This window comes from Acipenser ruthenus, chromosome 16 (genome assembly GCF_902713425.1).
Source record: "Acipenser ruthenus chromosome 16, fAciRut3.2 maternal haplotype, whole genome shotgun sequence".
Lineage (NCBI taxonomy): Eukaryota > Metazoa > Chordata > Actinopteri > Acipenseriformes > Acipenseridae > Acipenser > Acipenser ruthenus.
The window spans coordinates 30,750,815-30,776,547 of record NC_081204.1 but is presented as its reverse complement, the minus strand read 5'-3'; the positions used below and the strand labels follow the sequence as shown (position 1 = coordinate 30,776,547).

Genomic DNA, 25,733 nt, shown 5'->3' with positions numbered 1-25,733 from the left:
TGGGCAACTGTACGTCTGTTTGGTCTTAAATACTGACCCCACCCCCAAAAAAGAAATGTGGGCATGTAAAGGGGAATGGAAGAATATTTGTGTTGTGTTTCCTTAAAGAAATACAAGAAAAATACAAATTTGTTAATACTAAACTCTTCACCAGTTCCACTGCACAGTCTAATCGTTTGGTTCAGCCTGTGACTAAATACTCTCACCAAAACACACTGTAAGGGTTTTATAACATTCACTCCATAACAGAATTAGAGAAAAGTTTCCTTAATGTGTCCCACGTCTGTCTAAATAAATCCCGTAATGATACATTATTAGCTAAATACCTACTGTGTTCGCTCTCTCTCTCTCTCCCTCTCTCTCTCCCCTTACCAGCGCCTCATCACCACTGTTCACATCTAGCATCTATTCACTGAATCCATTAGCATTCAGCGCACAAAGTGGAGCTAGCTTAAGGGGGGGGGATGAAATTGTGTGAAAGAGAATAGGGAGAGGGAGAAGGAGGGAGAGAAATGGGATGGGAGACACAGGAGGGCCAGGGGAGTGAACAAACCGGGGAGGTGTGTTCATACCGCAAGGGCTGTTTTCAGTACTACATTGGGATGACAAGAGAATCTCCCATGCAACTTTACCAATCACAGACCAGAACGCTCACAAAACACTAAGGTAAACTTTTTTTTAAAATTATTGTTGGTACCAGTATTTGTTTGGTATTAAAATGTGAGATTGAGCATTGTTTGGGAACTTAAAAAAAAAAAGTTATGGTTAATTGCTATAAAGTAAAAGTAATAGTCCAGTAAAACGAACAAAATCACCGTAACGAAATCTGAGATTAAAATAGATTGAACCGTTTTAGAACTTTGAGTTCAAAATACGTACGTCGAGAATCCTCTCTCCTCGTGCTGTCTATTCCAAAACTCACCGATAATTGCTAATAAATCTCCTACAGGACCTGAACGGTCGATAATTGACACTGACATTTATCAATACTTACCGCGGAGATCACCTGTCCTGCGGAGAACATAAACAAAACCAACAACTATTGAAGCAGCGCAAGTTAAACTGTGGAATGATTTATCATTTTTACAAAGAACCGTACTTTTTATTATTTACGTTAACTTTAAGTTCAGGGAAAGTGGGTTATTTAAAAAAAAAAAAAAAAAAAAAAAGCAATTATTGGAATTATTCAGCAACGCTGGCAAGATTTTTTTTACTTATTAACATCGGGATGAAGAAAGAAAAAATATAGATATGTTATTGGTATTAAGTTTAGGAAAGGGTGAAAATAAGTTCAATATACACTTTTTTACGAGTCCAGGTTCTCGCCCAGGTTCTAGTAATAAATTCAGAGTCTGGTCCTTGTTTCATACAGTTTTATAGTGTGAGCAGTCAGTTTCCATTCAGCTGTCAGTGCCAAATGAACTGTGCCTATAAATGAATCGCTCAATTAGCGGCAATAAAGACCCTTGTTAAACAGCAAAGGTTGTGTTTTAGTGCTAGCGAAGCACCCAGAGAAAGCTGTTTGGTTTTATATGAGAATGTTGTGTACAAAGACTATCGTTTATAGGTCACACAAATAAACCACAGCCGCCTAATTGAACACCACGTTCAATAGAACCAATCGAAAATGAGCAAGAGTGTTTCAAGTGATACGATTCAGTACTTCGTTAGACTGTGTTAGTTAAAGCTAAGTTAGACTTAGTTAAAGCTTCATCTATTGTCCATAGCTTACTCGTGGTAACAGTGACAGCGTAAATAAATGTCGGTAGGGAAGTATGCTATCTGTATGCCGTGCATAGGCGTATCAGATTAAACGATAAAAGATTATCACAACTATAGAGGATACACACTAATGATACTGCAATTGTATTCATTTGAACTGCACAGCTTAATTTAACATTCCGTTTCCAATAAATTGTGACGTAAAACTGAAACTGGAAATGTTTGCATTTAGTCACAAACAGTAAAGATGGTTTGCATGGGTTTCTTTGTCGTTGTTTTAAAACTTACTACAGTTATGGCTTTCTGCGTTAATTGTGTTGTATACTGTAGTTTACATTGTTGTGCAATTCACAATAACCTTAAATATAAGCTTTTGAAATCCCAGAGGAAGGGTGCTGTTTTATTGAAAATGCTAACCATTTGGCTGGCTTTCACTGGAACCCTTATTTTCTTTAGATTTAGGCTGGTTTATAAGCAACACGTATTAATAAATGACTTACATTTTAGTATAACAATTTTATTTGACAGGTTGCGGTTTTGTTTAAGTCTGATATCTGATTAATAATTCATTTTAACCATCAGGAAGAAACATCAGTACACTGAAGTGGCAGGATGTTTTGTTACATTTACTGTTTGATTGCCCTTTCATAAAACCTTGTGATTCCACATATTCAAATAACTTGCAGATTTATTTATGAGCAACATGTTATAACAAGTAACAGTAATTTAAAAACTGTTTTTACTTCTGGTTTCACAGACCCTGGTTCACAGTAATTTGGAGCTTTCTTGCCCCCCAGACTAAGTGCTTATCATGTTCTGTGAAACCCACAAATACATTGTGATGTTGGCTTCTTTAGACAAGCAAAGTCTATCAGAATATTCAAAGCGGACTTGAAATAACTCCCGAGTCAATGCATTGCAATAGTAATGTATCGAAGATCAACGCGTCCATAGAAGTCTTTGTTTTGTTTTTTTGTCACCACTTTGTCTGATCTTCTGGTCTGATGTATCTTTGCATTGCTCAAGAAATGATATCAAATAGATAATAACCTTTTTTTACAGAATGGATAACTAAATGAGTAATGCATACCCGATTGTACATACTAAGGATGCAATTCCATCAAGGGTTTTTGTTAGCATATGCATTTCGAGAGCGCTGTGAAATGAAAGCACACTGAAAGTTGTTGAATGCATGAATCCAGATTTGAAACCTGGAGTTCACAGTGTATACAGATGTAAATGTCTGCTACTAAATATAATGAGTTAAGACACTTTGGAAAGCAGGCACATTGCCTATACTGAAGATGTATGGCTACATTATTGAACCCATGTGAAAAGCCTCATAGTCATCACTACCCTCGCCCTTATTGATTGACAGCCTCCTAAAGAGGGAGTGTCCTCATTGATTGCTTTTTTTTTTTTGTTCTTGTTCAGGCACTTGTGAAACGCCTGTTTAATTAGGAGAGCTCTGTCTGATCTTGTTTCTCTTCGTTCTTTGGCTCTCACAAAGCTCTCCCACGCTATGCTTCTCACGACACTGGCAGAAGGTGACCCCAGTTCAGTATTGATCAGCTAGCAGTGGAACTTTGGTTTCCCAACAGCACCCCAAGAACAGACCCAATGGGACCTGCAGCGTCCAAGAGGAAGACACTGTCCTGTATAGGGAATGGATACTTTCAAAATCAGTTTGCTGGGGCAGGGGATATTTAGCTTGGGATCTGACCAGGACAGCATCCCCATTGCTTTTTGAAATGGGTCCATGGGATGTTGCTTAACATCCACAAGCAAAAGTCGCCCTTCCTGCCTTTATAGAACTAGGTGCAATTCAATTCATAAGGGTGTAGTCCCCATTAACAGTACCTGGGTATTCCTGTGTTACACTCAGTGGAGATACCTCAGAAAAGGCAATCAAGTTGTTGTTATTGTTCTAGTAAATCACCGAATAATAACTCTCCGAACACCTCATTCTACTTCTAACTATGAAACTATCCATGTGCTTGCGATAAAGCTCCTTTCTAGTTTAATCCTCGGCCCCACTCCCAGAATTACTCAGGATCAGATGAAGGCAGAAAAATAATTACCAAATTAACGGAGCAATTAAAAGAAAAGCGTTAGTAGGACTAGAACAACCATTTGATTGAAATGTGCTGCAACATTCATTTCTTGTGCTAGATCCTGCCAGACAATCAACCTTGAGGAGTCTTTCCAGAAGGAATTTTTTGGCCGAAATAGGGAAGGAAAGTACTGCATGTTCTACTACCCCACACTAAATGTAACAACTAGGATCCGAGAATTACATTCCTTAGACCGAACTCTGCATCTTCTTAGTAAGGTGGGGTCATTTGGAACAGTGGGATTCTAGAATTGGATTTGAAGGAATGCAAGCTAGATTCCAAAATGAGATACACTCCTATTCACATCGGACCACCGGATATGAAATGCAAGGCAACACTCGTTGTATAAAATAGGACATTGAAGAAACGAGATATTAGAAAAATGTAGAAGATAAAACTCATCCTTTTAACGTCCGTCAGAACACAATGTGTGTATCCTGCCCACCTGGGGAGGCTTGTGGCCACACACTGTGTCTACATCCTCACACTGAAACAGACTTGCAGATCACTTTGGAGATGCACACCGGCTAAGCAGCCATGATCTATGACTGTCAAGGTCCTTTAGGTGAAGGTTTGTCCTAAAGCAACAGCACATTCTTCACTGGTACACCCTTACAACTACTTCAAACTGAATGATCACACACAGGTGTGTGGGCTTATGTGAAACCAATGAAGTAAAAGCATTTTCTAAGTAAACAGTGTACGCTCAGGTATGAGCCCAGGGGCCTCTCTGAGCGATCATGCAGTAAAGTGCTGTATCATAACAAGGGGGGAAAACAGGGTTGGGATCAATTCCTGGATTTCCATTCCAATTCCGTTTTAAAATCAATTCCCAATTCCAATTCACATTCCGTTTGAAGGAATTGGAATTCATATTTTAAAGATGTAATAATTGTGATTGTTCAACTGCTTTCATTTGGAAACCAATTTAATTGACTAACAGTGACTTCAACGTAAGTGATTTGTTGCCACTGCGAGAAGCTCACAAACGACATACAGAAGCCATTCTCTCTCATTTATAGGAAATGAAAGATTTGTGCCTTAGCTCTGATTGTTACCCTGACCGCATGCAGTTTCTCAATCCTGGAAACTCAAGCATTAGGCAGCAGATTATGTGAATGAAGCAACAGTTGCAAAACAGCAATAACTAGTTAAAGGTGAATTCCCAGGAGGAAAGTAACTTTCTTTTGTTTTCATATTAACTTGCTTCAGGGAATCGCCTGATCAGAATTGAAGCCCAGAGTAAGCAAGACACTTCTCAGAATAGAGACAAGCAAGTTCCCCTTTCCATTTAATGCTATCCGGGTCCCTGCACGCACATCCATACTGTAACGTGCAGTGCTGTGTGATACACTGCTGTTACAGATTCTGTCCTGCCCCCTGTGGGTGAGATGAGATGAGGTTAACAGCTCTAAAGCCACGGATGCAGACGTGCCTGGCTCTTTTGCATTGTGTTGAAGATGCTTATTTGTGGTGCACGGGGTTGCCAGTTCGTGCCCAGCCTCTGCCCTGTTAAATTGGTGTCGTGACCCGGATCTCATAGATTGGCCAGCAGTAGTCACGTGCCAAGCATTGTTATAAGCAGAATGCAGTGTATTTTTTTTTTTTTATTACCCCATAAATACTGTAAGACTCTCTGGTCCCTGTGAGATCTAATTTTTGCTTAAACAAAAAAAACATCTTCAGGATGTCAAGTGAAAGGTGCGGCTTGCCAAAGATTGCTGAATGCAAGCGAAAGCTGCTTTGTCCTGGAATAGCATCACCAAGTAAAATACACAACAATGCTTTTCCCATTTACAAAGCTCTTTCCATGCCAAAGACATCACGAAGCACTACAAAAAATGAAATAGCATTTCATAGAAATAGATTAAAGAAAGAAAGCCAAGGTCAAAAGTCCAGATTTCAAAAAATAAATATAAAAAAGAGCTGCTTGTATAGCACACAATGTTTAGTTGTGGTTATACTGTTTACTTTGTGAGATGTTTGTTTGAAATAAAGAGGTGCACGCCCCGCCCCACCCCCCACCCCCCTCCCCCTTTTAGAAAGGCTCCGGAACCATCGACTAGAGTATTGTAAACTCAGCGAAAGAGCTTTCTGAGTCAAGATGATTTTACCAAGTGAGCTAAAAAGAGCCACTTACAAACTGCCATTCAGAAATACCAATGCTGAACAAACCAAGTCTGTGGACCTGGGTTACCTCTTCACTGCCCTAGAGAAGCTAGAGCATTGGGAGTCCCCAGTGGAGCAAACCCATTGCATCAAACTGCAGTGCGCGAAACATGAATTACTATTGTAGCTTGAATTTGAATTCGACTAGGTCCTTAGGCGTGTATAAAACAAATGAGATACTGTATTGTTGAACTGAGCTTGAGTTACTCTGTGTTAAAGACCGGAGATATGATCACATTGATTTCCTGAACCATGCTAATGTTTCCATGTAAGAGCATTCATTCTCACAAAGCGAGAAGTATATTTATAAACATGCAGGCGCTTTTCGATTTCAGGGAAGAAAGGCAACTAAAATATGAAGCTGATCTCAAGCTCTGGTTGCAGAACATTGCAAGCTTGCGAGGTCTGTGTACGGTTAGGAACTGAAGAAATCAAGACATCAGAGGTCACAGCTAGTGCCTTCATGAATACTGGCGCACTCTGCGCTGCGAGATGCTTGAAGATGCGTCCGTGTGTGAAAAGCCGAACTGAAAAGGTGAAATCCCACTATCTCATTTGCATTTGACAAAACCCACGCATTGCCTTTTATTTTGTGCTGTGTATTGGAATGTAACCATTGCTATGGCTCAGCCAGGACTCATTCCTGGCTAACTAGCGAGCAGGTCTCACAGTCTACACTAGCACAGCTGACTGGCCCAAACCAAGGGCAGTACTGGCTAGCCGATTACTTAGGAGTGCATGCTCTAGCCTCCAAGGGTAGGCTAATGAACCTGGCAGAATCTGACAGAGTAACAGGATCCTTCTTTCCCTGTGTTCTGCGGAATGTAAGATTGGTTCTTATTTGTGGTACATGCTGCACATGGGGATCCTTTTTCATGCCAGAGCGCTTAAAGACCCCTGGGCTAAACATACGAGAGTGATATTCTAATCTAATTGCCTTGTGTTTTACTACAGCACAGTCAATAGCAGACCTGCTAACATGAAGATCCAGTCTGCATGCAGCCCCGCCATGCTGTAATAGTGTTAGTTGCATGGCTGAGATCGTGCGTGTGCCTGGTCGTGCTTATTCGTTCTTCATTGACGTTAACTGCAGCAGTTCCCCTTTCTCATGATTGCATTTGCTTCCAGCTGAAAACCTTCACACTTCACACCCTGTAGGGGGAAAGAACTCCTCCGATCCTTCATTCTGATGATTTAACATGCTTCCTACTTGGTCAAGCCCCCACGTTCCTAGCTTGTCACTTTATGGTGAAGGATTATAACGACAGTGCTCTGAGGTGAAAGCAAGTGCCTAATTATACAATTTAGAAACACTTTAGGGAGTTGGTGGGGACTCTTTTGTTGAGAGATCCCAGCTGGTCTATGTGCAAGGTGGATAGACCTTTTCACTTTGTTTAAAGATCATGGTCCTAGTTAATGTGCTACTCTATCAAAATCATCCCCGTCAGCATCCTTTTCAAATCTGAAACGTTTCACTTTAACAATAAACACATTTAGTGCTTTAAACTTTAACATATTTGGAATGTTAAAATAAAATACGTATTAAGTAATATTTAAACTATGAAACATGTTAACATTTTGGTATGCTAGTTACTAACAGCTCCTCAACAAAATAGGGGCCTTAAAAATAAAGTCTGACTACGTATTGAATAAAAAAAAAAAAAACACTAGGCTTGGACTGTATAAATAAAGACTTATCTTTTCAACGTATTTTCTTGGAATTCTCGGCAGGTCCTTAAACTGCAATCCTAAATTCATTGCTGGATATAAACAGATCATTCCAAATCCAACAGTGTTCCGAAAACATGTGTGTATATTCACTGTGTCTTTAGTAGTTCCAGGGAAGTTTGTCAAAAGAAATAAATGTATTAGCCATCACCGCTACCATTCCTAAGTGAACAACACATTCTGCAGGAGTGCACCTACTGTTTGTATGCTTCTCCCCATATCTCTGTTGACTGGGATACGGTGTGGGTGCCTGGACATGAGTCACACATACAGTACGACGGTTGTGTGGCACATGCATACGAAATCCCTCTGCCCATTATCACTGTTGATCTGTTTTGAGAAATCGGATCCTGTTGGAATTACTCATGCTTTCATCTGTGCCAAACAGACGCATGTAAACTCAGTGCTGCGGCGCTAAACAATCACTTCTATACAAGACGATGCCAAGATCAGAATGTCCATCGTGAATAAGGGTGTAAAGATACCCTAATCTCTAACAATACGATCTGCATCAGGATATGCAGGTCCCCGTGTCATGTATACCGTTGCATGTGAGCGTCCTGATTGGCTACTGGTATTGTGCAATATGAATGCATACAGTTGGTATGCATTCATACCAACTGTAAAACTCGGTGAGCTACAATGAGCTATGTTGTGTTTGTGTTGTATCCCGATACACGATCCTGTTACAATATGATATATCCTGTAAAGAAAGACTCCTGATTCATCGATGCACAATGCGTCATTCCAGCCCCTAACACGGATTCGGTCACAATGGGTTGAAATCTTTCTCCTTTTCTTAGGATGTACATGCCTAACTCTTTTGATGAATCAATGATGAATCAAAAAATAAATAATCACAATTATCTGCATTTTCATAAAACCTTTTTTCCCCCACGCTTAAAGAGTAAATAGCGGGGTTCCGAAAAATCTAGCGTTCCACGTCCCCCACGTGATGCTACAACTGTTTAAATAAAGTACCTGGCATTTTTCTTTTCATTGTTAACATCCGGACAACTTTTTACACGTAGAATTTTAAAGTCTGTTTCAAAGCTCTTTTCAAAATGTCTGCTCTAGTGCACTGATAGTGTCAGGATTATTGCCCACATTGTCAAAGAGGTAACACAGCAATAACGATCCATGATGTGGTACGGAACAGAAAAGCCAGAGCACTTTTTTTTTTTTTCTTTTTCCTGCCCTGATTTAGAGGACAGATCTCAAACCCCAGTGCACTAGAGCGGACATTTTAAAAAGAGCTTTGAAACAGACTTTGTTTAAATGGGTAAGTCAGGTAGTGAAATCCCGAGTGGGTTTGGGCAGGTTCCTGCACTGCTGACAGAGTGTCTGGCAGCCCCTCTATTGGTACCACGGGCCCACTGTTGCCCGGAGCAGTTCTGCAGGAATGTCTCATGCCTCTGCTTGCCTGCAATTCAATCAGCTATTCACTGCATTCTTTCAGTCATGTTTCGTTTATTCAGAATGCATTTGTATGTATACAAATACATAGAGGATGCTCTCTGTAAAATAAACACTGTTCTGCAACTCTTCTGTTTATACAAGAAGCACAACGAATGGAAAAGAAAGTGTGTTTAACCCTAGATTCAGAATCCAGAGACTTTCTTTTGATCTGATTCCGGCTCTTATTAGCAGGACGGCATCATTTGGAGCGGCGTGATTCGTCTGTCATTTGATAGTTTACATTTTAATGAATGCAGGTTAAGACCTTGTAAAAAAAAAAAAAAGCCATGAATAAAGTTATTGAATGCAATAACTCACAGTGATAGTCCGAGACACTTGTTTCTCCCCTTCACCCCTCGTCTTTCTTTACAGTAGGAAGGCTAGTACACCCACTCTGTATGTATGTTCTGTGCATATGCTACCCACTCACTGTCTCTCCCCACCTGTCCGCGGTACAGAAAGGTTATTCTTGTGTGTCTCTTGTTTTTAGGTAAGGCTGTGTAGGGCAGAATGGCGCAGGAACACCCCTGTCGAAACTGCCTGGTCGGGGTCTACAGTTGCCATGGGAAGGACAGAAAACCAGGGAAATGGCAGGTAATAATGCAGCACAGTAACCCTGCCTTCATATAATATGATAATATCACACACCTCAATCACACACCTCAAGCGCTGTCAACTTGCAAGGGACCAGAGCGAACAGCCTGGAAATGCCTTTCAGCTGTCTAACCTGCTTTTGTAATGTGGCGACGAAGGCTGGTCGCTAGGCAAGGACACATTCACTGCCCCACCTAGGCTTTGGAAAAGTATGTGTTTTGACAAAGCTTCTAAAGAGAGAGTGAGTGTTGTAATAATAATCCATCTTAACAAGATTAAGTATTGTTGTCACGATTACAGTCTTTGGGGCAGTGCTCTGAAACGTTTAGCAGTGATGCATTCTGGTAGTGATTATTATATAATTACACACTGAGTGAGAAAACAAATGTGAAACACTTGGGTGCAGCTTTCAAAGGGCTGTATTCACAAAGCATTGCAGAGCAGCCCTGCGTTTCCCAAGGGAATAACAACCTACAAAAAAAAGAGAGGTAGACTTGTTTGGGCAGGACATGAGAACCTCCTGCCTGCCTGCCTGCGCTCCGGGGCATCGCTCCGAAGGGCAGGGGGGGGAGGAGGGATTGTACCTGACTTCACCTTTTTAACACCTGAGAGCGTGCAAGCGAAACCAGACCCACTGAGCACCTGACAGGCAAGAGTGGAGAGAGCTCCAGGGTCCTGGTACCTTCTCTTGCTGTCCGTGTCAATGCAATACAACACACAGGAGTGGTACGGAAATAGAAACACCTGCCATATGTAGCACACATTTGTTTTTGTAAATATACTGCCATACAAAATATGCAAATAGCATGTCTGCTGTCGTTCTCTCTCCCACTCTCTCTCTCTCTCTCTCTTTCCCCTGGCAGTGTGCATGCTGCTGGTTCACATTCCAGTCCTTCATCTTTCTGCTGACTCTTTGGTGGATCTATGTGTGCTGGGCTGCCTACAATGACCGGGACGATTTCAACACGTGAGTACAGCGACACTGGATTCATTAGGGTTGAATAAACTAGGAGATTCACGCCTCATTGCCAGGGGGTTGCCTCACTCCTACAGTAACCCTTCCTGTGAATCTCATTGAGACTGTGTGCAGTGGTGGCGCAGAGGTAGCATTTCAATATCACAGCAGAAGCAAATCTTGATGGAACAAGGCAATCCATTCAGTCCTGAGAGGAGCGGGCGAACAGAAGAATCAGGACTTCCCTTCTGTCAGTTTATTTAGAAGGGTCGGGTTTAACCAATTCTAAGGGATGCCCAAGGCGATTTATAACGTCACTTATAACTGGTGCACACCCCTTTAGTCATTTTTATTCTGGCCTCGTTGCAGACAACTCCTTGCACAGGCTTGTTTAGAGACTGCCCCAAAGTATGATGATCTTAAACAAGCCATGATAAATGATGATTCAGAAGAACACATATTTGGGATTATAAATAGCTAACTGTGGCCAAAAGTTTTGCGTCACCTAGAATTTTAGGATTGAGACATAATTATATATATATATATATATATATATATATATATATATATATAAAATTATATTTATTTAACATCATGTTAAATAAATATAATTTTAGAAACTACGAAAATAATTCAGAAACTACGAAATTATATCGCAAAGTGTGCAGGAAGCCATAATAGTAGTACAGTATTTGGGAAAACTACAAAGCGGTGTGTAATTCAATATGTTAATGTAACAATATACAGCAGGTTTTATTTGACTTCATGAAGCAAAATGTGTTCATCCTATGTGGTGATGCAAAACATTTGGTCATAGCTGTATGTATATATATATATATATATATATATATACACACACACACACACACAGAGTATATATATACACACGCACACACAGTATATCAGTGTATATATATATATATATATATATATATATATATATATATATATATATATATATATATATATATATATATATAGATATACATATATATAGATATACATATATATAGATATAGTGTGTATTATGCCGATGTATATTTAAAGAGACTGTGTTGCACTACAAGGCCGTCTTGTTTTGCAGGAAGGTGTTCTCAATTCTTAGCAGCATCACAGGCATGTATGTCAACTGGTTTTTGGTGGTGCTGATCGTGACTTCAGTGGTGGTCATCTACTGCTGCCTCCTGCTGGTGAGTTTATCTGTTGCAGTGTGGCTCGGATGTGTGACTGAAGGACTGACAATGCCGTCTATTTTAATGATCTAAACAGCGGTGGATCTAAATACCATCTCTCTATATTAATCCAGCTGGGGATTTACTGACCCACGTATTAACATTACTGCAGGCAATAGAAATACAGTGACACGAGATCCTTGAAGAATCACGAAGTATAATACATTTGAGCATGATGATATTAAAATCTTTAAAGTAGATCTCAATGAACGCTTGAAGCAATTATCTGACTTGTGGTACAAACCGCCACCTGTAGGAAACGTTTGAAATTGCAGGCAGGTGGAGGAAAACGCTTGGAATTACTGACTTGAGGGATTCTTTTTCTACTTTTTTCATTTGATTTGTTTTTTTTCTTTTTCTGCTTCAGGTGTTTGCGCTGATCCAGGTGGCTCTTAAAGAACCTCTGGACATGCACTGGATTCACAAGGTATTCTCAGAGCTATTGATCAGCAGAGGATTTGGCAGTCGGAGTTATTGATAACAGGCACTGTCTCTGTCCCTGGGTGCTGAGTTGTCCTGCTCTCTACCCCTCACAGGTCCTGCTGTTCTTGGCAGTGGTAATAGTAGCCGCTGGGATTGCTGGGATATGTGTACGGTGGATGGAGGAGTGGGGCACAGCCTTGCTGTCATTGCAGGTATGTGCAGAATATTTATTAAGCGTGCACATTTTACGTTTTTTTTTACTTTTTTTAAACGAGTGTGTTGCTGTGCACCCTGACCCCTCCCTGTGCCCCTGCCAGGTGACGGCCCCTTTTCTCCAGCTGGGGGGGGTGGCTGCCGTGTCGCTCCTCGGCTGGTTTGTGTTCCAGAGATTCTTCATGGCCAAGAGGACAGGTAAGCACAGCCCAGACCCCCAACACTGCCCCCCCACCCCCACTAAACACGGCCGCTGTTTGTTGTGCTAGCGTTTGATACTGTGGTTGTGTGTTCCCCTTGTCTAGCATGGCTAGTGTCTACATTTATTCCAGTGTTGTTTACCTGATAAAGACCACCACCCCCACACTCCCAAACGGATATTTAAAAATGGTGTTGAAACTTGATTCTACATGCAAATGTAACTAATATAAAGAAGAAAAACAGTCCTAGCAAAACATGTCCTTAAAACAGTTCCTAAAGTTTTGTGAATAGTGTTGACGGTATATTAATATGTAAGCTTCTGATAAAAAAACTTTTTTTTTTAAAATACAAGCACAAAAAACGAATTATTGAGAACACTGCTGGTGTTCAGTTCTTCCCCAGTGTTGGGTAGTGCTGCCCTCTGCTGTTTGCTGGCTGTCAGTGCTAATCCTGTGTGTGTTTCAGTCTCCAGGGTGTTTATCCTCATGGCTTACCTCATCGTGGTGGCTGCTGTGTTCCTGTCTCCGTTGCTCATCACATCTCCCTGCCTCCTGGAGATAAGGGAGTTACCTCCCAAACCTGCCCTGATCGGCCACCGGGGGGCGCCCATGGTGAGCCTGCACTAAACTGCTGAATTGATTTGCAGTTTTGTCAGTTAGAAACATGTTTGCCTTTCGCTTTCCTGGTTTTCCATGCCTCTCTGCGTAGCTGCTGTGGCTCATCTGGGTCTCTCTGGTGAAAGTTCTTCTCACTCTCTCTTCTTTTTAAAGCTCGCTCCAGAGAACACAATGATGTCGTTCCAGAAGAGTATGGAGTGTAAGGTGGTTGCCTTCGAGTCCGACGTGCTGCTCAGGTGAGAGACAGACAGAGAGGGACCAGAGAGACTAACACAGAGAGACACGAGGCAGATATTAGAAGTGGCGTGTGTGTGTGTGTGTGTGTGTGTGTGTGTGTGTGTGTGTGTGTGTGTGTGTGTGTGACTTTAAGATCCTTATTAAAAAAAAAAAAAAAGAGAGAGACTGTAAATGTGACATTTGTCCACCAGGTGGCATTGTGTCCTATGCAAAATCCACATTCATAGTTAGAAAATGTGTCCACCAGGAAATTCTACGATATGTAATTTGGATGTTTAATATACCAGTACTATAAATTTATACAGCAAACTACAGACATATACTGTAGACTCCCTATTGTGGCCAGCTCCAAAAAAAGAAAGGGATTCAACTGTATATACATCAATATGTCCAGTATAGATCTTTACAAGAATGAACAGAAAGACGCTTTACAAGAGCAGAGCCTGTGCTATAGTTGAGATTTCTTCATCTCTCCCCCGCTCAGCTGGGACGGAGTGCCATTCCTGATGCACGACGATTCCTTGAAAAGGACGACGAACGTGCTGGAGAAATTCCCAGAGAGAGCCAACAACAGCAGCTCCACCTTCAGCTGGAAGGAGCTGCAGAGCCTCAACGCTGGGGACTGGTACCTGGAGGTAATCCAGCCGCGTGAACGTCCCTAATGTTGTAGCTAGAGTCAACCCAAGTCACTACTTCAGTGTAGCACAGAGCAGTGTAATAAATGCATTGAGTGACCTACAAAACACGAGGAACATTAGAATACGAATGGATCATTTCTTACTCAATTAGATTAGAGGCAAAATGGTGTGCTTGGTATGCTTTCAATGAAAGGCACTATATAAATTGGTGCATTGTATTGCACTGTCGCAGAATCTTAATACCTGATTACAGTTGGAGTAGCAAGCCGTGTGCGAGAGATAGCTGCAATGCTCTAAACAGCATTACATGATACATTATGTGATTTTGGAAGTAATATATCACCTAGAAAATAACTGACAACCCAAGGCTTCATGCAGTCTGCCAGGGCTGTCGTATCATATGAAGATATGCATTGTAGTATTAGAATTTCATTTCACCCCTGCTAAGACCTGATTGGCGCAGACAGTGATGTGAGTGGCGCCGCCCTTGTGGTTTGTTTCAGAATGACCCCTTCCAGACAGTCTCCTCCTTCTCAAAGCTGGATCGAGAGGAAGCCAGAAATCAGAGCATCCCGTCCCTGAGGGATCTGCTGAACCTGGCCAGGAAGCACAACACCTCTGTCATCTTCGATCTGAAAAAACTCTCGCCGGGACACCCCTACGAACACAACTACACCCAGCGCACTATCGAGACCATTCTCAACTCCAGCATCCCGCAGCAGCTGGTGAGAATGCGGGGCTGACATTGCTTCAGTACACCAGGGTTTAAATAACAGAGAGTCTACAGAAACAAGTCATCAACTCATTCAGCACTGGAAGACCTTCCTGCCGACTGATAGCCTTTAAAGTCAAAGTATAGCGACGATTTTGTGCTGCCGAAAGGATGCATTCAATAGAAATGAATTGGAAAAAAGGTTTTCAAATGTTAATAGTTGCAATCGCCCTCTCGAGGGCTTCATCTTGTGCCTCACCATGTAATTCCTCAGCAGTGAACACCCTGGGCTGGCTTGGTGCTTTAGTAATCAGTTTGTCACAGGTTATTGGACAGGAGTTTCCTTTTTTGAGACGAGGCTGAACTGTTTACAGCTTATCTTTTTAAAGTAGTGTTTTACCATCTGTACAGTATAGTACAGTGTATGTTAGCTCACCAGCCTAGTCATATCCCCTGCCTCCTCCCTGCCAGGTGCTGTGGCTGGTGAATAAGGACAGAGACAGAGTGGCAGCGATGCCCCCTGGCTTCCAGCAGGTCTATGCTGACAAGGAGGCCATGCGGGTCGGTGGGGGTGACCGGCTCAACATACGACACTCCTTCCTGAGTGGCCAGGAGATTCGGTGAGTTTGTGTCTGGGGGAGGGGTGGGGGAGCGACCTGCTGCTGAGACTGGAGATTGTGTTGCAGAAACGCCCAGGTGATTCAGTGAAAGCCCCTGCTTTATCCTGGCAGTGCTGCTTTAGCTTTCTTTCTGTCGTTTCCACGTGTTCCATGCCTGTTCCATTGCCATGCCTTCTTCTAAGCACCAGAGGGCTCTCTTTCAAAACATAAGTGCAAGTAAACAAGGGAAATCACATAAAATGAGCAGTTGTTTTTTGTATCTGTTTTCAAGGTGAAATGTAGATGCAGTACATATATAATCTTATGAAATGAAGGAAGCACAATATTGTAACCTCTATATATAATGTTGCTTTATTAATTCTTTTAGCAGAAGTCTAGATCCTTATGGTTACAATGTACCTCTGTTTCTGTTACTGTCTGTGTGTGTTTCTGTCACTGTGTGTGTGTCACTGTGTGTGTGTGTGTGTGTGTGTCTGTCACTGTGTGTGTGTCTGTCACTGTATGTCACTCTGTATCACTGTGTGTGTGTGTGTGTGTGTGTCACTGTGCTTCCCTGTGTGTGTGTGTTGCTGTGTGTGTCACTGTGTGTGTGTGTCTGTCCCTGTGTGTCACTCTGTGTCACTGTGTGTGTGTGTGTGTGTGTGTCTGTCACTGTGTGTGTGTGTGTGTGTGTGTGTCCCTGTGTGTCACTGTGTGTGTGTGTGTGCTTCAGGAACCTGACTCAGAGTAACGTGACGGTGAACATGTGGGTGGTGAATGAGCGCTGGCTCTTCTCTCTGCTGTGGTGCTCCGGGGTCTCCTCCGTCACCACAAACTCCTGCCATCGACTCCGGGACATGCAACGCCCCATCTGGCACCTCGTAAGTATTTCTTGAAGTACTTTTGCCAAGCCATTCTAAAAGAACCTGCTAAAGCTAATTCAACAGTTTCCTCGTCTTCTACAGATATATATGAAAATAACCCCCCCGATTCAGACAGAAATCAGTTTCACGGCTCCTGCGATATCACTGAATTGTCATCTCAACAGCATGTTCAGTCCTACAGCAGTCTGACCTTTCTTAGACTTGTATAGAAGTCAGTGTTCATTCCTGCGTGTTTCTGCGCAGGCACCCGACACGTACCGAGCCATCTGGATCACAGTGGACTGCTTCTTCCTGCTGGTCGTTCTGGGCTTCTTCCTGCTGCAAAGGTCAGTGGGGGTCAGGGGGCGGGGGATTGTATTACCTCACAGCATCTCGGTGTATTGCTTCACATGCACAGCACAGGGTAATGCTTTATATGACTGAGAGACTATGTAGCATTTATATCTCCTTCTCAATATCGCTGTGTAATCCATCAGAATCCCCACGATGATCTTCTTTAATAGATCTCAGTAATCACAGTAGGTGTTAATGGTTATGAGTCACCTACATGCACTTGAAAAGCTGCATTTTCAGTTCCTGTATGTTTGGTTTGTATAAATGTCATGACAGCATGTTATGAATACTTATCCGCATGTCTGTTCAAAGTGATTCGGGCAGATTATGCAGGTTCATGAAAGTGTTTTGATGCTACATACAGTAGAGTCCTGTTTAACAAAAAACCTAACCTAGAGAGTTTAACAGAGTTGATTTGCTGATTTTAATTGATAAAACTGATTTATCTCTGTCTTTTTTTTATTTTTATTTTTTTAGGAGGGTTGATCCTTCGTCAAAACTCTTTAATAAAAAATACTAATAGTCAACATTTTCAGTTGGGTTTTGAGTTACAGTTTAATCATGATTTCATAATTCTACATTGTCAATTCCTTAACCATTTCAGATCTGGTAAATCTTAGCAAATCTGGTAGTGATTTTTTTTAACTGCTTTTTTAAAACCCAAAGTTTGTTATTTGTGGTTTTTTCTTTTCAGGAGGCGCTTCAGAAACAACAGAGGGGGTGAGTCTCTCCTTAGGAACCTTTCCTACAGTATACGGGTCGATCCAGCTCAGGTGCTCCCAATTCTGAGGAGGCGTTTCCACCGTTCAGGGTTAATGATGACGATCAATCAATCAAAACCTTTATTTATCCAGATGCGTCATTTGAGAACAAATTCTCATTTCCAGTGATGACCTGGCAAGAAGCTCACACAACCACAGCAAACAACACAAAACACAATAACTAAGGAGTAAAAAAAACACACATATTCAATCATCAAACTTAAAACATAAAACTCAGCAGCAACGTAACAGGCACAGCTGTCAGTTAGCAGCGAGTCGACACTGCGGCTAAAATCCACCTCCGATATGAATAACCATGCGTAAACCACATGTCTGAAGTTGGTAAAAAAAATCTCGTTTTGATTACATTTTTGGTTCATGTGGGGGATGACCAAGAAAGCAGGTTTCAACGGCCATCCAGTAAACAATAATGAATTGACCTATAAGGTCGAGTAAGCCCTGTCGGCCCACTTGAGCTGGAATGACCCTGTAAACGAACACACTTAATAAAGTGATGAAAACAGTTTGTACGTTTGTTGCTGTGATCTGGATTTTAGATAAAAGCACATGCTCTTGGAACATCCTGTGAGCCAGGATCTGTCAGCAGTGCAGGTGCAGCCCAAGGAGTGGGAAGCCTCTGAAAGGAGAGGAACTGACTGCCTCTGCTTATCTGTCTCTCCACAGGACGCGCTGAGCACATGAATGGCTTTACAAACTTACTGACGGGTGAGATGGACACCTTTCTGTGAGGGCCCGGGCCGGGCCGGGCCAGCAGATCCAAGGACTGTCTGAAGGAGTCCCTGCTGGAAGCAGCAGCAGCATTCGGAATGCTTTCTGTTCGGGGCTGCTCAACAATATATTTTTCTGGGAATGGAGTAGCTGATTTGGGAATCTGTATCTCTGGGGATACTGCAACTCTCGTCAAGACTGGAAGGAAGTTTTTGTTCGGGGGGTGGGGGTTGGGCTTGGGTTACCTTTTCTCTGAACATTTGGGGGGCACTATACGGTACCCCCCTTCAACCTGCTCTTGAATGTACTTTAACAGACCGTGCCGAACCCCCACCCTTCCTCCTGTGGGGTGCAGGCAGGACCTGTTTGGTCACTGAAGTTCACCATTACTGCTGTGGTTAAGGTTGTGTTTGAAGGTGTTTACTGCTGTATACTGGTCAACAAAATCTGGATATTTCAGACATATTTAAAACATTAGTATTAACAATCCTGAAGTACACACAAATATGATATACTGTGTGTGTGTGTATATATATATATATATATATATATATATATATATATATATATATAATATAAAATCAGTGTTTCCATTTCAAGTGATAGAATATACCTCAGATAAGTACTGTGTATCTGTATGCTCAAAATGGAATATAGAACAGGATGGAAAAAGCTAAATATGCTATTTATCATGTGTTCATTCTTTCCATACCACCCCCAGTTTAGATAAAAATGTGTTTCATGTCTCCTGGGGCAAGCGTTGGCAAGAGTGCCTTCCAACACTTTGTAGACTCTTTAGGCATGTCCATGTGAATATTCAAGCTCGCTACTGGGGATTCCCACACTGGGGGCTATTTTTGGCAGGATAGTGTGGTATTACTGAATTGTCATCACAACAATAGCACTGAATATTCAATAACCATGTTGCTCCTGATTTTTTTTTTTTAATTCTGTGTTAATGCTACACAATGAGAAATGCAAAGCTTAAGGAGTGTCTAATATATAATATAATGTAATGATCCAGTCGGTGTCGGACATGAATAACTACGCGTTGCTTATCTATATTCATTCTTTTTAATAATCACAGTGGAATGGGGTGTCACAAAAGATCAAGGTGGCGATACTAAGATCTGACGCTGTTTAGATCATTAAAATAGACCCCCTTGAATTACATTGCTTCATTGGAGTAATCGCACTGAAAAAATGCATCATCATTTTACTCCAACAAATACATAGCCCTGTTTTTTTTGTTGACCAGTAACCCTGTTATTTTCATACATTATAGAAATACCTGGTATTTTTGTATTAAATAATAATGTTTTGAATAAATATCTTCTAGATTCTGGTGAAATGAATTTGAAATGCAGGCAGTTGTGAAGTAAATGTAAATAATGTCTAATAAAAATAATGAAGACAATACCTGTTTGTTTCACTCCTATATATTGTACTGTTTGTTTTAAAGGTAAGCATAATAAAGCTTTGTGTGCCAAATCCTCTCAGAATTGAATTCCCCTTGTGGATGTGAGGGGTTTGTAGCGCTGCAGACTTCCTTCAAACATATAGGCCCGATTTTCAAAACGTGGCCTCCCATTTGTTAATTCTCCTATGTTGTGAAAGGAGAAAAACATGATGTTACAAATGCATTGAGAGTGCTGAAGAGGACTTGAAATATATCACTTAGTAGTTCTGGTTCTGCTGTAGGTTTGTGTTACCTATTACCAAAAATAGTTAATTAAAGACTAAACGGTCGGTAAATAGTAAATATGGCTCTATATATTTTAGGATAAACAGAGTACAGTAAGTGAAAAAACGTGCCTTGTATTGAAGACATTTTCCCTGCCCAAAACCTTTTGTTCGTTTTAATCATAAAGTATGAATCAAGTAAAACATTCGAGAGTTGTTTTAAAGCTGAAAACAAGTACAAGGTCTAATTAAGCTAATGAATAGTTCAATTTAGAGTTCAATTCAGTAATTGATAACTCAGCTGGCATGAAAACCAGCAGACACAGAGGGTCTCTGGGACCAGGACTGGGAAACCCTGGACTAGACCATCTTCCTGTGCAGGGGGACAGTTTGAAATGAGTGTAAATATTTGTAAAGTTTCATACTGCTGTGAGTGGGTGTGTTAAATCTTCACGGGATTTGATCTGATCTATCTGTTTCACAAAGTTAGCAGAATGTGTACATGTTTGCTCTATTTGTAAGGGTGTTGGTGTATTATTAAAGGTGTATGTCGTGTGAAGAGAGCTGGGAAGCTGTTTGGATTTCATTGGCTCAGGGTTCCTGCATCTTTCTGACATTTATAAAGGAAATGTCTGCATTGTTATTATTTAGATACCAATGTGCCACTAGATAACCCAAACTGCCATGATTTGATGTCTATATATTTTGGTCCTCAGACCTTCGCTGCAGTGATTCACACTGCAGACAGTGGAAGACTTGCACCTGGCATGTTTCATATTCAAGAATACAATAACTACAATGCTTTCCAGGAATCCATATTAAAAATTACAATTTAAGTAGCTTAGATTTACTTATTTATTATTAATATTTTTTTTAACCTAAAAGATTTTGACTTATTTCAATAAAGTACTGATGTGCAAAAACTCCAACTGAACCCACTGATTCCCCTTTGCAGTTAAAGGTGTTTTAACTTCAGTGCCTGGGTCTCAATTTCTGGCAAGGCAGTGGGATTTGTGAATGGCTGATAACGTTTTCTCTGGTGTGTGCTGCTTTCGAGGCCACGTGGTCACTGTGAGGTACTGCATGTGCGTGTGGAGGCGATTGGTGAGCTACCCACCCTCTCGTTACCCGCAAACTGAAACAGACATCCAGTTTCAACTTAATCATAAAAAGTCATATTGTAGGAGGAGGGACTCCGCGGACACACAAAAACACTTTTACTTATTTTGTTCATAATAGAGCGATATTATTCGCTGAGGTGCGTTGCATTTTCTTCACAGACTGGTAGCGGATCCGTTAATGAAAATAACGTCGACTATAAACTTTTGGAAAGTTTTATATTATTATTATGTTTTTTAAATAAAAAAAAACAAGTCGCTCGCAATTCTAACACCAATCGAGACGATGAGCCGGGGGACTGAATTGGAGTAAAGGATTCTGTTTTCTTATAAAAGTTATACAGAATAAAAATATATAGTTTGATGAAGGCATGTTGGAATAGACAGCGCGTGAGGAGTGAAATAGTTCTTCAAACCAGACTACAATGGTTCATAAATACGGTAAGTGAATATGAGACGTGTTGTTTGTTTATTTCCCAATGTCTTTATAAATACTGTATGGGTTGTTATAGATGTTATATACATGCCTAGTTGTTATGGACTAATATTATATTTACTGTAATCTATTTGTCACAAGACTTTACTGTTGTGGAGGATCGTCTTTATTTTGTCAACACGAAAATTCCAAGAAAATAAGCGTCTTTTTTAACTGAATCTGATCGCATCCTGGGCTCGAGAGAGACACCTGTTTCTCTAAAGCAACTGAAGTGCGTTAATAAAAGGTGCGGAGTGTTAGTTAAGACAAGCACGCAATTATGCACAGAAGACTTCGGATAGCTTTCGGTTTAAGGGTATTTCACTATAATAGTATGTTTTTCTAAGACAAATTTTCCGTTCGAAATCCCCAGGGGAAACAGGAATTCTTTCTTTTATTTTCTTGGAAGGCTTTGCCTCTCGGAGCGTCTGGATACGAGCCATGAGAAGGTGTAAAAGTAATTGACAAATCCGGGAGGGGTTTGAGCACAGAACCGCAGCACCTGCAAGCGAGCGGACTTTGCCTGGGTGCACAACACCCGAGTGACGGGAGGGGCTATACGGCGTGCCTGGATAACAGCGACGTAATGGCTGGATTCCAAGGGAAAAATACCCGGTGATGGCGAGGAAATAAATATACGCAATTTTACCAATATGACGAACCCCCCACTCACCAAAAAAGTATATCACGTTCTCCAGAAACGTTCAATGTTTATCAGAGAGGCCCTTGTTCAATTTCAACTTGCTTGTCCCGTTGGAACAAGGTCAAAGCAAGGAAGGCCAGTGACCTATCCGATATATCCCTGCCCCTCCCTCTTACCCGTCTTCGCACTGGGGGTGGCACTGCCTGAAACGCTTGTCCACTTGACTTACCCTAGGAATCTGTTGTAATTAAAGTGCTGCAGATAATTTAAAAAAATAACAAAAACTATGAAAGCAATGTGCAATTACTGAACTGCTTCTAACACTGCGTGACATTGCACCAGGTTATAGCCACATGCAATATGAAAAGTCTTTAGGAGGCTTGGCGTGTATGAAACAAGCTTGGTAAAGATTGATGCAAACTCCAGGCAGTAGTCGTGTTCACCGTAGTGTGACAGACAGACGATCTCAGAGCACGAAGGGCCCTTGCTTTTAGACCCCAGAAACCCCAGTTATCGCTGTCACAGCGATTTGTTTTGTTATTTGGTACTGAGATTTAAAAGTTTCCTGTAAGTTTCACACAGCTTTCTTTGTGTTCCCTCTCCAGACACGCAGAGGGCAGTGGATTTGCTGGGTCACTACCAGTCCAGCCTGACCAGCCCAGAGGAGCAGACCTTGAAAGCAAACGTGGCCAAAGTGGCCAGCATCTTTGGGAGCCAGCTGTTCCGTGCCTTGCTGGGTAAGACAGCGCTCCCCATGTGTACACTGCTGTCTTTCACATTACATCGACTCACATCCTGAGGGTGCCTGACCCAAAACACCAAGCCGCAGAAAGAATAAGAAACTGAATTCACATCCCCAAAATAAATAGCCAAGGCTTGATCTTGTACATGTTTTTTTAAACTGGAAGTTTGGAGTAAGCCAGTGTCCACCTTGGCTGTTTCATTTGAGCACAACTGTAGCTGTTCTGCAACTTAGGGGTGACAAACATGCCAAATATTGTGTAAGTACTTTGTGGGGGACCCTAATAAACGTTGACCACAGTAATTTTGCAGTTTTGCCATGGTTTTCCATTGTTATACTGTGCATTTAACACATGCTTTGAAATATGCTTTACCCTACCTCTCTGGGCTGTACAATGCTTTACCATGCTTTCACTGATCCTAACCCTACCCCTAACCCTACCTCTCCGGGCTGTACAAATCTTTATCATGCTTTCACTGAATTTAACCCTAACCCTAATCCTACCTCTCTGGGCTGTACAATGCTTTACCATGCTTTCACTGAGCTTAACCCTAACCCTAACCCTACCTCTCCGGGCTGTACAATGCTTTACCATGCTTTCACTGAGCTTAACCCTAACCCTAACCCTACCTCTAACCCTAACCCTACCTCTCCGGGCTGTACAATGCTTTACCATGCTTTCACTGAGCTTAACCCTAACCCTAACCCTACCTCTCTGGGCTGTACAATGCTTTACCATGCTTTCACTGAGCTTAACCCTAACCCTAACCCTACCTCTCCGGGCTGTACAATGCTTTACCATGCTTTCACTGAGTTTAACCCTACCCCTAACCCTACCTCTTCGGGCTGTATAATGCTTTACCATGCTTTCACTGAGCTTAACCCTAACCCTGATCCTAACCCTGATCCTAACCCTAATCCTAACCCTACCTCTCCGGGCTGTACAATGCTTTACCATGCTTTCACTGATTTTAACCCTAACCCTACCTCTCCGGGCTGTACAATGCTTTACCATGCTTTCACTGAGCTTAACCCTACCCCTAACCCTACCTCTCCGGGCTGTACAATGCTTTACTATGCTTTCACTGATCTTAACCCTACCCCTAACCCTACCTATCCGGGCTGTACAATGCTTTACCATGCTTTCACTGAGCTTAACCCTAACCCTACCTCTCCGGGCTGTACAATGCTTTACCATGCTTTCACTGAGCTTAACCCTACCCCTACCTCTCCGGGCTGTACAATGCTTTACCATGCTTTCACTGAGCTTAACCCTAACCCTAACCCTACCTCTTCGGGCTGTACAATGCTTTACCATGCTTTCACTGAGTTTAACCCTAACCCCTACCCCTACCTCTCCGGGCTGTATAATGCTTTACCATGCTTTCACTGATCCTAACCCTACCCCTAACCCTACCTCTCCGGGCTGTACAATGCTTTACCATGCTTTCACTGACCTTAACCCTACCCCTAACCCTACCTCTTCGGGCTGTACAATGCTTTACCATGCTTTCACTGACCTTAACCCTAACCCCTACCCCTACCTCTCCGGGCTGTATAATGCTTTACCATGCTTTCACTGATCCTAACCCTACCCCTAACCCTACCTCTCCGGGCTGTACAATGCTTTACTATGCTTTCACTGATCTTAACCCTAATCCTAACCCTACCTCTCCGGGCTGTACAATGCTTTACCATGCTTTCACTGATCCTAACCCTAATCCTAACCCTACCTCTCCGGGCTGTACAATGCTTTACCATGCTTTCACTGATCCTAACCCTACCCCTAACCCTACCTCTCCGGGCTGTACAATGCTTTACTATGCTTTCACTGATCTTAACCCTAATCCTAACCCTACCTCTCCGGGCTGTACAATGCTTTACCATGCTTTCACTGATCCTAACCCTACCCCTAACCCTACCTCTCCGGCCTGTACAATGCTTTACCATGCTTTCACTGATCCTAACCCTAATCCTAACCCTACCTCTCCGGGCTGTACAATGCTTTACCATGCTTTCACTGATTTTAACCCTAACCCTACTTCTCCGGGCTGTACAATGCTTTACCATGCTTTCACTGAGCTTAACCCTAACCCTAACCCTACCTCTCCGGGCTGTACAATGCTTTACCATGCTTTCACTGAGCTTAACCCTAACCCTAACCCTACCTCTCTGGGCTGTACAATGCTTTACCATGCTTTCACTGAGCTTAACCCTAACCCTAACCCTACCTCTCCGGGCTGTACAATGCTTTACCATGCTTTCACTGAGTTTAACCCTACCCCTAACCCTACCTCTTCGGGCTGTATAATGCTTTACCATGCTTTCACTGAGCTTAACCCTAACCCTGATCCTAACCCTGATCCTAACCCTAATCCTAACCCTACCTCTCCGGGCTGTACAATGCTTTACCATGCTTTCACTGATTTTAACCCTAACCCTACCTCTCCGGGCTGTACAATGCTTTACCATGCTTTCACTGAGCTTAACCCTACCCCTAACCCTACCTCTCTGGGCTGTACAATGCTTTACCATGCTTTCACTGAGCTTAACCCTAACCCTACCCCTAACCCTACCTCTCCGGGCTGTACAATGCTTTACCATGCTTTCACTGAGCTTTATTGCACTTTTTTATATGGGGAACTTTGAGCTCATTTCAAAATCTGCAAAGCCCAGCAAAAGTAACGTTCTCAGTGGTTCTTTAGATGAAAGGGTCCCTCACAAAGAACGAACACACTTAATGCAAAACCCCC

The 25,733-nt window shown here is 42.0% G+C and overlaps 2 protein-coding genes across 5 annotated transcripts in view; both read left to right on the top strand.

The window, feature by feature from the left end:
• Positions 1-532: 532 nt before the first annotated feature.
• Positions 533-19,738, top strand: LOC117411955 (glycerophosphoinositol inositolphosphodiesterase GDPD2-like). Its single transcript, XM_034019843.3, has 16 exons — positions 533-666; positions 9,682-9,785; positions 10,649-10,752; positions 11,825-11,930; positions 12,340-12,399; positions 12,509-12,607; positions 12,713-12,806; positions 13,275-13,420; positions 13,580-13,662; positions 14,148-14,298; positions 14,805-15,026; positions 15,485-15,633; positions 16,346-16,493; positions 16,740-16,822; positions 17,524-17,549; positions 18,275-19,738. The coding sequence occupies exons 2-16, from the start codon at positions 9,702-9,704 to the stop codon at positions 18,337-18,339; spliced, it is 1,620 nt and encodes a 539-aa protein (XP_033875734.3). The 5' UTR covers positions 533-666; positions 9,682-9,701; the 3' UTR covers positions 18,340-19,738.
• Positions 19,739-21,111: 1,373 nt separating this feature from the next.
• LOC117412180 (disks large homolog 3-like) overlaps positions 21,112-25,733 on the top strand; it is a 62,916-nt gene continuing 58,294 nt past the window's right edge. For 3 of the 4 annotated variants that reach the window (XM_058989394.1, XM_058989393.1, XM_058989392.1), the window contains exons 1-2: positions 21,112-21,561; positions 22,844-22,975. In XM_058989394.1, coding sequence (XP_058845377.1) covers positions 21,546-21,561; positions 22,844-22,975 — 148 coding nt within the window. In that variant the 5' untranslated portion in view covers positions 21,112-21,545. The remainder of the gene's footprint in view (positions 21,562-22,843; positions 22,976-25,733) is intronic. The other variant, XM_058989395.1, reaches the window with a different exon arrangement.

Excerpts from the sequence above, each read along its gene's own strand:
- LOC117411955 (XM_034019843.3), top strand. The coding sequence starts at position 9,702 with ATGGCGCAGGAACACCCCTGTCGAAACTGCCTGGTCGGGGTCTACAGT. Across the intron at positions 11,931-12,339 it reads TCTACTGCTGCCTCCTGCTG|GTGTTTGCGCTGATCCAGGT; the intron begins GTGAGTTTATCT and ends TTTCTGCTTCAG. Across the intron at positions 15,634-16,345 it reads CTGAGTGGCCAGGAGATTCG|GAACCTGACTCAGAGTAACG; the intron begins GTGAGTTTGTGT and ends TGTGTGCTTCAG.